This window comes from Trichechus manatus, unplaced genomic scaffold (assembly GCF_000243295.1).
Source record: "Trichechus manatus latirostris isolate Lorelei unplaced genomic scaffold, TriManLat1.0 scaffold00143, whole genome shotgun sequence".
NCBI lineage: Eukaryota > Metazoa > Chordata > Mammalia > Sirenia > Trichechidae > Trichechus > Trichechus manatus.
The window spans coordinates 3511401-3522456 of record NW_004444079.1 but is presented as its reverse complement, the minus strand read 5'-3'; the positions used below and the strand labels follow the sequence as shown (position 1 = coordinate 3522456).

Here is an 11056-nt window from a genome sequence, read left to right as displayed (position 1 = left end):
CATCCTTGCTTCTAGGAGCATTCTGGTTGTACTTCTTCCAAGACAGATTTGTTTGTTCTTTTGGCAGTCCATGGAATCCTTCAAAATTGTCCACAGAATCCTTCAAAATTGCAACTCGACACTTAAATTTTTCTTCAGTTCTTTCAGCTCAAGAAATGCTGAGCATGTTCTTTCCTTTCGGTTTTCTAACTCCAGGTCTTTGCATTTTTCATTATAATACTTTACTTTGTCTTCATGAACTGTCTGTTGAAATCTGTTCAGCTCTTTTACTTTATCGTTTCTTCCATTCACTTTAGCTACTCTACATTCAAGAGTAAGTTTCAGAGACTCTTCTGATATCCATTTTGGTCTTTTCTTTCTTTCCTGTCTTTTTAAAAAAGTTTGCTTTCTTCATGTATGATGTCCTTGATGTCATCCCACAACTTTTGTGATCTTCGGTCATTAGTGTTCAATGAGTCAAATCTGTTCTTGAGATGGTCTCTAAATTCAAGTGGGATATAATCAAGGTAGTAGGTAAACAAGTGGACTTGTTTTAATTTTCTTCAACTTCAGCTTGAACTTGCATATGAGCAGTTGATGATCTGTTTCGTGGTCGGCCCCTGGCCTTGTTTTGACTGATAATATTGAGCTTCTTCATCATCTCTTTCCACAGATGCAGTGGATTTGATTCCTGTGTATTCCATCCAGTGAGGTCCACATGTATAGTCACCATTTATGTTGTTGAAGAAAGGTATTTGCGATGAATAAGTCATTGATCTTGCAAAATTCTATCATGCAGTGTCCTAAGTTGTGTCTATCACCAACGCCATATTTTCCAACTACTGATCCTTCTTCTTTGTTTCCATCTTTCCCATCCCAATCACCAGTAATTATCAGTGCATTTTGATTGCATGTTCGATCAATTTCAGACTGCAGAAATTGGTAAAAAATCTTCAATTTCTTCATCTTTGGTCTTAGTAGTTAGTGTGTAAATTTGAATAATAGTCCTATTAACTGGTTTTCCTTGTAGGCATATGTATATTAATCTATCACTGACAGCGTTGTACTCCAGGACAGATCTTGACATGTTCTTTTTGACAATGAATGCAACGCCATTCCTCTTCAATTTGTCGTTCCTGGTGTAGCAGACTGTATGATTGTCTGATTCACAATAGCCAGTACCAGTCCATTTCAGCTCACTAATGCCTAAGATATTGATCTTTATGCATTCCATTTCGTTTTTGACAGCTTCCAATTTTCCTAGTTTCATGCTTCGTACATTCCACATTCCGATTATTAATGGATGTTTGCAGCTGTTTCTTCTCATTTTGAGTCGTGCCACATAAGCAAATGAATGTCCCGAAAGCTTGACTCCATCCATGTCCTTAAGGTCAGCTCTACTTTGAGGAGGCAGCTCTTCCCTAGCTGTATTCTGAGGGACTGAGGGACTCATCTTCTGGCACTATATCAAACAATGTTCTGCTGCTATTCATAAGGTTTTCACTGACCTTCTGTTCTTCTTCCTAGTCTGTCTTAGTCTGGAAGCTCTGCTGAAATCTGTCCACCATGGATGACCTGCTGGTATTTGAAATACCGATGCATATCTTCCAGCATCACAGCAACAGGCAAGCCACCACAGTATAACAAACTGACAGACAAGTGATGGTCATAAAGATTACAGCCTAGGAAACCCAATGGGTCAGTTGTACTCTGTCTTATAGGGTTGCTATGAGTTGAAATTGACTTGAGGCCCACAGCAACAACAATCAATCTCTCTATATAGACATATAGGTATATCTATATAGAGAAAGTCTGAATTCTTTCACTTAGCATAATGCATTTGAGCTTCATCCATGGTAGCACATAGAACTTTTTATTGCTAAGGAGTATTTCATTGTATTGGCTCATGCGATTGTAGGGGGGCTGGCAAGTTCAAGATCCTTTAGATCAGGCGACAGGCGGGGACTCCTGCAGGCTTGTGTCCTAAAATCCATTGGTCAGACAATGAGAAGAATGTGGATTAAGAGTGTTTAGGAAAAATATCTATTTATAGTCTGGAGGTAGAACACACCATTTTTGCTCTTAAGGTCTTCAACTGAGTGATTGAGTTCCACCCACATTATGGAAGGTAATCTGCTTTACTTGAGGTCAACTCATTTAAGCACATGTAACTACATCATAACAGCAATTAGACTAGTGTTTTACCAAACAAATAGGCACCGTATTCTAGCCAAGCAGACATATAAAATTAATCATCACAGCTATTGATCTGAGGTTGAAGAAAGAACCACCAGAAATAATTAGAGGGAATAATCCCTGGAGCTCACACAAGGCCAGGAATAGTTCATGTTGTAACCAATGAGAATGGAAAGCCTCATAATTCATGGGTACCTTAGGCTGGGTTCTCTAGAGAAGTAAAATCAGTGAAGGGTATATATATATATATAGAGAGAGAGAGAGAGAGAAAGAGAGATTTATCTCAAGGTTGTAGAGGCTAGAAAGTCCCAAGTCCATGGGTCAGGCGTCAGGCTGGAGGTTTCTCCGGACTCTCTCCTGACTCACATAGCTGCAGAGGCTGACTAACCCAAGATCAGCAGGTAAGACGGCAGGCCGCTGGCTCACAGGCTGCAGAAGCTAACAAATCCCAAGAGCAGCAGGCAGCTGGCTCAAATCCCAATAACTGAAGGTCAGATGATGATGACCCAGATGCAGGATCCAGAGCAAGCAAGCAAGCTTTGCCAGAATGTCCATATACATATTGGGTGCAGGCCACACCCTTGAGGAAACTCCCCTTACAACTGATTGGCTGATCACATCAGATCACATCATGCAGGATAACTACATCATTACATAACTGCCAAACCACTGAGTATCATGACCCAAGCAAGTTGACACACAACCTTAACCATCGCAATGGGAGATGAGAAAGAGTACTTAAAGCATATGGCCTCAGTAATGCGGTAAGGTCAGCCCTAGATTAAAGGCTACCCTGTGTGAGCTCCAGGAATTATCCCTCCTAGTCCTTTCTAGTGGCTTTTTTCCTGGCTTCAGGTAGCTTCCTCACACACCTGCACTATCATTATTCAGCTGAAGACTCAGGGGGGATCTTCTGTTGATCTCTGGCCCAGACACTCAATTCCTCTTCTCAGTTCAGGGAAAATGCTCGGCTTAGCCTGAGTGCCCCTCCCTGCATTGCAGCCTGGAAGTTCTTTCCAGGCAGGAAGCTGAAGCAATAGTAGGGCTCACCTTATTTGTCTCTCTCAGGAATCACCATCCTCCACTGCCTGTTGTCCAGTGTCTAAAAACCATAGTATCATTTTTTTCCAGTTTTTTAGTTGTAAGGTGTGAGGGCAAATGGTCTCTGTGATTCCATCTTGGCCAGAGCAGATAACATCAACTAATTTTGTTTGAAAGGGACCACTCTGGCTGTCCTGTGGAGAGTAGACTAAGGCTGGGCCAGGGAAAAGGAGGAAGACCAATATGGAAGCTCTTGCAGTAATCCAGACAATGGTGGCCTGGGCTAGGGCTGTAGGGATGGTGGTGGTGAGAAGGAGTTGGGGAGGCAGGGAAGAGGCTTTTAATGTAAACGGGAGGAGGCAGGGGCAACCAGTTCCTTTCCTGACACCAGTGGAGAAGGGTGGGGAATAATGTCCAGCTTTTGTACTAGGGCCCTTTTAAAAAGTTTCCTAAGCACATATGTACACTCTTGCTTTCATTTTCACTTTATGGACACTTAAAGTCCCTCCAGTCTGTGTGCTTGCCACCCAGCTCAAACTAAGGACCCTTAACTTATGTATAAGGAGCCCTGGTGGTGCAGCGGATAAGTGCTCAGCTGCTAAACGAAAGGTCAGCAGTTCAAACCCACGAGCTGCTCCTCGAGAGAAAGATGTGGCAGTCTGCTTCCATAAAGGTTACAGCCTTTGCAACCCTATGGGGCAGTTCTAGTCTGGTTGTTATGAGTCAGAATCAACTTGACGGCAACAAGTGTAATTTATGTGTACTTTGTCTTATTCCTGGCTAAGTCAGAATGGGGCTTGTATGTGGCCTAACAGGGTAACCCTATGTCTAGACCTGTCCATGACAGTCCCAGTTCCTAATTTGGTTTTGACATATTTGGTCACATAGCAGTTACAATGGCTATTGGGTAGGAAAAGAAAGTAGGGATGACACAGAGCAGTGATGGGGACCTAGCCAGGCGTTGGGGCTGACCCTTACATGGGTTATGTTCAATGTACAGTATCCCCAGTGTTTCATAAGCTCAGGCTTGGGCCAGGAAATTTTAATATCCAATGGGCCAATAGCTTATGGGAAGGTGGCAGGAGGTCCTAGGCAACAGGTAGTACCTGAATACAGGTGAGTGGCAGCATAGGGATCCCAGGTGAGGAATCCATTCAGGATGGGAGCACAGAGCACAATTATTATAGCTGAGGGCTGGAAAAAGCAGGACTGCATGGGACCTCTACTGAAATGCCTTCCTGGGGTCCCTTGATCGAGGAGGAAGAGTCTTTTAACAAGATCTTTTAAGTACTTAGTGTTTAAAACCCTTTGAAATGCAGTCTGAGGTGAATCCACTGAAGAGAGAGATATGGCATGGTGAGAAATCGTGGTATCATAAAGTCTAAGAATCTAAGCAAACACATACACTCATGCATATTCCTGATTCCTTCCCACCTGGCCTTATGTCTAGCAGCTGAAAACTCTCCCCTGAAAGCAGGCATGTTTGGGAATCTATGTTCAAATAATATAAAGTGGACAATATGAACCGTGCATGAGTAGAGTCATCCCTAAAATGTAAACCAGAGCTTCCTCCCTCCCCCACTCCCCATATAGCCTGATCCCCAGAACAGCAAGATGGAGTTACCAGCCGAGCAAAGCCCAATTGGTCCATAAACTCTTCAGTCAGTAAGTTGTGTTGTGCCTTTTCCTCTTTAGAGCTTCCCATATTGTTCATTTGAAGCAGATTTCACCTGGATACAAATGTCAACCTAGGGATGGGGGTGGAGGCTGGGGAAAGGGGATGTTATGAGTGTCATGACATTTATTGATACCAGGATCATTACCAAGGTCATCAGCACAGGGTGGGATCTGGCAATAATCCAACATTAAAGGGTCACCTTTCCAACTTCTCCAGAGAAGGCACGGGAACTAATGTGAGCTGAAGGCCTATGAATATGCCAGACACTCATGCATTTCACCTGTGTTGTTTCACCTAGGCAGGTAACGTTGTAGACACAAGAAGAAAAGAAGACAGAGAGAGTAAAGAAACTTAGAAACTTGTCCAAACTATAGCTGGCAAGTTATATAACTGGAATCAACCTTCCAGTTAACCAAAAATGGAAACTCCAAACCAGTTCTATTAAACATAATTTTTATTTCATTCAAGGCAAAGCTAAATAAAATTCTACAATGCAAAACATGTTGTGAAGGTGAGACCACCTAATTGCATCTACTCTATACTTGAACATGAGTCAGTGCTGGGGGTGTGCATATCTGCACCTCCCAGAGGCATCCCCAGACCTGCGGACCCCCAAGGCCCATTGTTACATCCTTTTGATTTATAGTTATATAGGAAAGTTGACTATGGATATTGTTGTCATCCAAGCCAGAAGAAGAAACCATGCATAAGATAGTCAAAAGCACTGCACATCAGGTGGGGGTGAGAGGGTAGGGACTCCAGCCTGGGACAAAGTAAAGGGAAGCAAGCTATAGGATTTTCCAGAGAAGTCCCCTCTCCTTACACTCCCTCTCCCCAACATGCTTCCCCTCCGATGGCAGCTATCTGTAACAGTGACCTGGAGTCATGGAGTTATGGAGCCCAGGAGCATGGCTGGTCCTACTTTCTGTCTTTTATCCTTTCTCAGCATCCAAGTACCCCAACAGGTATAGCTCAGGCCAGGAAAGAGCTCCTGAAATGTCCAGAGTCTCCCCCAAGTCAAGCACACACAGTCTTTACACACACCCATACCATCACCTTTCCCATGCACGGCGCACTCAGTCCACAGTCACACCTCCACGCACCTGCACTGCCTGCACACATGAACGCTCCACGCCCATGCCATACACGCACACTCATCCCCCGCCGTCTCAGGAGCACACTCTCACACCCCTCGCTTCACACGAGCTTCGGCAAGCCTCTAGCTCTCTCAGCCACCCAGATGTGGGGAGAATCTGAACTCCACTGGCCCCTCTTCCAGACCTCTCTAGCATCACTTCATTCTAGCTGCCTTTCCTGAATTCTTACACAGGAAGAAACCCAAGGCCTGGAACTCTGAGGTCCTGTTTTGAAGTCCCTGGGTGGTGCAAACGGTTGATGTTCTCAGTTGCTAACTGAAAGAGGTGTGAGTTCACCCAGAGGTGCCTCAAAAGAAGGGCCTGGCGATCTACTTCAGGAAAATCAGCCATTGAAAACTCTATGGAGCATAGTTCTACTCTGACACACATGGAGTCACCATGAGTTGGAATCAACCCTACAGCAACTGGTTTTTTATTTAGAGGTCAAGGGCGGGGAGCTGGGAAACTCTGTCTTTGGTCTCACTGACTTCCCTGTCAGGGCAGCTGGGTGCATCCAGGGCTCCCAAGATCAACCCTGTAAGTGGGCTCTCACTCTGGTCCACAACTCTGGAAACTCCCTCACCAGCCCCTGGAGACCACCTGGAGACTTGCAGGCACTCAAGTGTCTGCTTGGGGAAGATGGCTTTGCCCACAGACGTTTTACTGCAAATCCAGACCAGTGTTTCCCCATAACCCTGGCATTGGGGCAGGTCAATTCTTTGTTGTGGGGACAGTCCCACACACTCTAAGAAATTTAGCATTCTTAGTCCCCACCCTCTAAATGCCAGTAATCCGCACCCCCCACCCCCCCACCCAGAGATTGGGGCAACCAAAAATGTCTCAGCTATAGTTCCAGCCAGCTCTATTGAAAACCACCGAAGTCGTGGACAAGAAACTTAAAGCATCTGAGTCAAGGTTTCTTATATTACAAAGGCTAACATAATCCTGAGGGGAGAAGTGGAAAGAGAGAGTGTGTGTATGTGAGGTGATGTAATGTGATGTGGGTATTGTAGGATGAAACAGAGCTGAGACCAGGCAGACTTGGAACAATCCCTCCAGTTGTAATACCTGGCCTCCCAGATCCGTTTCCAAACCAAAAAGATTAAAAAAAAAAAAAAAAACTCACCAAGCCTCACAACAGTTTTGTGAGGTAGGTAAGTATTACACCCATTTTAGAGATGGAAAAAGCTGAGCCCAGAGAAGATACATGACCTGTCTACATGTCAGCAGTAGACCAAGGAGTGGAAAAACCCCAATGATGCTCTTCCCACCCCCGCTTCCCCTGCCAACTTTATGTGAACCAGTCATCTTGGCTTCCTCAAAAGAGAGAAAGAGGAGTCCCAAGACTCTCTGCCTGCTCAAATGATGAAGCTGGGAAGGGAGAAGGAAGTAGTTTTGCACGAAGGCAGCTATAAGAAGTATTCTGAATGACTGATGGCTCTGGTCTGTCTACTCCCAAGGCCAGGAAAATCTGAACCCAAACCCAGGATGGGTTCTGGGTGGAGAACAATAGGACGGACTGAGAGAGATTGGAGTGGGAACTGGTGATCCCCTCGGGGTTTGGTGAGGGACAGGGGACACAGCTCATGGGCACTCTGCCAGGTGTTGCTGTTCATCAATCCCTCCTCCACCCTCAGGGAAGCTTGCTTCTGCTTTTTGGCAGAGAGAGACCTAAGGCAGTCCCCATACACTCTAATCTGGAAAAGAAGGCTACTCCCCTCCCACCCCACGTTGGGGCCCAGAGCACAGTGTCTTAGAAATTCAATAAGAGAATAGGGGAGTGAGAGCAGATGGCAGGGTCGTCACATCTCCAACATTACTACCACCCCCTGTAGGGGATCACCTGATGGAAGCACTTGGCAGATGTCTCCAAGACTCAGTTCCTGGCTGAGGGGCCAGCAGTGTCCTAATTCCAGCCCCCGGCCCACTCCATGACCTTGGGTCAGTGCAACACCAGATTCAGCTGTTCTGTCAGGAAGTTCAGGCTCAAGGGGAAGCAAGGGTATGAGCTAGGATTCAGGGAGCTAAGGCACAGTCTAGCCCCTCACACAGGGGTGTGCAAACCAGTTCTCGGAAAAAGCAAAGGAAAATTGTGGGCGCCCTCTCCCTGCTCTTTCCAATCCCAGGTGGGAGAGCAGGTGGCACAGCTCAGCAGGAGGCAGCCAGAAAACCCAAGGGCCCTGTCATCCAATGGGCCCTGAAGAGAAGGGAAGCCCTTGACCCAGAGCTGGGGGTGAACAGCCCTGGGGCAGGGGAGAGGAGTGATGGTGGGGGCATAGGAGAAGTAAGCCAAGGGGAGGAAAGGGGGCAGGATGGTGCCACCTGGTATTTCACCAGCGAAGGAGGAGGCACAGGGGAGAGCCAGGCTCAGGCGTTCCCAGGGGTGGCGATGGGCCTGCCATGCCTAGAAGGGGCTGCCAGCTTGGCAGGGCTGGGATGGGCGTACCAGTGGTTGAGCGGCCCAGGACACCGGCACACCCACCAGCAAGCAACCCTGATTCCCAAAGGAGAAATGAGAGGAAAGGTGTAGGTAGCGCCCCAGTGCTCCAGAAAGACTGAGGGTAGGGGGGGCCTTCATTGACTCCTCAGTAACAGAGGTCAGAGGAGCAGGTAGGTGGGCCCAGCACCCCCAGACCAAGGCAGCCAGCCCTAGTCGGAAGGGTTCAGAAACTCAGAGTGGTTGGCCAGGGCCAAGGCAGGCAGGAGGGACTGTGGCGGAGCAAGTACCCTACAAAGTGGAGGCTTGCCTCTCACTGTAGCTCTACTTCCAGCAGCCCTCTCCCCCATATCTTGTAAGAGTTTTCTAACCCACCCCACCCCCACCCCATCATAAAAGCTTAGTCCTCCACACATGGCTCTTTCTTTGCCCCATCTCCAGGGTCCAGCTATTGGGGCAGCTCTCTGATCCTCCAAGTCCTTCTTGAAGAGAAATCTCGAGGGACACCAACGTACTGCTCAGACAGGCTGTGGAGGCTGAAGAAGACCCATCTGCCCAGGTGTCGGGGGATGGCCCCTCCACACCGCCCCACTGTGGATCACAGAGCGCTCTCCCTTTCCCACCCCAGCCCATCTTGCCCTTTCCCAGACCTTCCACACCCCACCCCTGCCAGCCCTTGTCCCTGAGGAGCCCTGACCGGGGATGGGGTGGGGCACGCTGGGAGGACCCCAGTTTCTCCCTGATCAAAAAGACTACAGTTGGAGGCAAGCAGCAGATGTCTCAGGCACGTGGGTTCTACAGACACAGCTCAAGCATCAGTTTCATCATCAGAGAGTGAGGCTCCCTGTGGCTTCTTGGCCCAAAGCAGGGGGCTCACACTTTTGTGGGTGGTTTCTCTTCTGCCTTGGAGCCATGCAACCCATTCTCTGTATTGTCATTCCCTGAGGAGCTCACGAGGCACTCCTTCCTGGAGAGGGAGAGAGGGGGTGAGGAGAGGAGTGAGAGTAATGAACGCAGTGTGGAGGGGGGCCCAGCACTCTGCTCTCTCCCCAGCCTTCAACAGGGGTAAGATAGCAAGGTCATTATGGGCATGGTCTATGGCGGAAGTCACTGAACCTCCCTGTTCCTCAGTTTCCTCATGTATAAAATGAACGCAACAATAATACCTTTGTGGGGTTGCTGCAAGGAGTTAAATGAGCACTTAGAATGGTGTCTGGCACACAGAAAGTACTCAGGAAGGCTGGCTATCACCTAGCCATCTCCACACAGCAGAGGACAAGGTGTACCAGGCGCTGTTCCCAGGGATCGTGCCAAGGGGAAGGCAAATCGGGGTAGTTCCCAGGCTGTGACACCCAGTGAGGAGGGTCCAGGCCAGCAAGGAGTATATCAAAGGCAAAGTGCTTCTTCTCCAGAGCCCCATCAGTCCTTCCTCTCTGAGCTCTCTGGGACCAGAGGTAGAAGAACAAGGGCCATGGAAGGGGGCAGAGGTGGCAGTGGGTTTGGCGGCAAGGATGGCAGGTCTAGTCAGAGGGTTATGGGATGGGGCAGAGGAAGCAGGAAGGAAAGATGGTTGGATGGGAAAACATACCCCAAGGGCTTCACCAGTTCCTACCCCGACTGCCCAATTTAACCATGTTTAACCTGACTGCTATATCACTGAGTTTTCTGCTGCTAAACTACGTCTTACTCACCCACCTCCCCCTCCCCACCCACCACCACCACCACCACCATCACCCTGGGCTGGTGAGGCTGGGTCTGGGAACCTTAGAGAAGGACTTAACATTTTATCCTCATCAATTTCATCTTGTAGGATTTTGTCCATAGCTCCAGCCTATCAAGATCCACCCAAATCCCAATTTTATTCTCCAGCAGTCACTGTTGTTGTTATTAATGACCATGAAGTTGGCTCTGACGCCTGGTGATGACAGCAACAACAGAATGAAACATGATTGCCACCATGCTTGAGTCCCTTATTGCCTTCCAACCTAGGGGGTTCATCTTCCACTGCTATATCGGACAATATTCTGTTGTGATCTATAGGGCTTTAATTGCCTAATTTTTGGAAATAGATTGTTAGCCTTTCTTCCCTGTCTGTCTTAGTCTAGCAGCTTTGCTGAAACCTGTCCACCATGGGTGACCCTGCTGGTATTTGAAATACCAGTGGCATAACTTCTAGCATTATAGCAACATGCAAGTCACCACAGTACAATGAAGTGGCAGATGAGTGGTGATCAACAGTCACTGTTACTGTTGTTGCTAGGTGCCATCGAGTCAATTCTGGATAATAGCGACCCTATGTAAAACAGAATGAAACACTGCCCATTTCTGCACCATCCTCACAATTGTTGCTATGCTTGAGCCCACTGTTGCAGCCACTGTGTCAATCCATCTTGTTGAGGGTCTTCCTCTTTTTTGCTGACCCTTTACCAAGCATGACGTATTTTTCCAGGGACTGGTCCCTCCTGATAACATGTCCAAAATACGTGAGATAAAGTTTCACCATCCTTGCTTCAAAGGAGAACTTTGGCTGTACTTCTTCCAAAACAGATTTGTTTGTACTTCTGTCAGTCCATGGTATATTCAATATTC

At 47.5% G+C, this 11056-nt stretch overlaps 2 protein-coding genes across 2 annotated transcripts in view; one reads left to right on the top strand and one right to left on the bottom strand.

Moving 5' to 3' along the window:
• Positions 1-9163, top strand: part of TMPRSS4 (transmembrane serine protease 4) — a 54231-nt gene extending 45068 nt beyond the window's left edge. The window contains exons 9-10 of the mRNA XM_012558174.1: positions 8157-8314; positions 9116-9163. Coding sequence (XP_012413628.1) covers positions 8157-8314; positions 9116-9163 — 206 coding nt within the window. The remainder of the gene's footprint in view (positions 1-8156; positions 8315-9115) is intronic.
• Positions 9164-9340: 177 nt separating this feature from the next.
• SCN4B (sodium voltage-gated channel beta subunit 4) overlaps positions 9341-11056 on the bottom strand; it is a 21188-nt gene continuing 19472 nt past the window's right edge. Inside the window, exon 5 of the mRNA XM_004385673.1 lies at positions 9341-9434. Coding sequence (XP_004385730.1) covers positions 9341-9434 — 94 coding nt within the window. The remainder of the gene's footprint in view (positions 9435-11056) is intronic.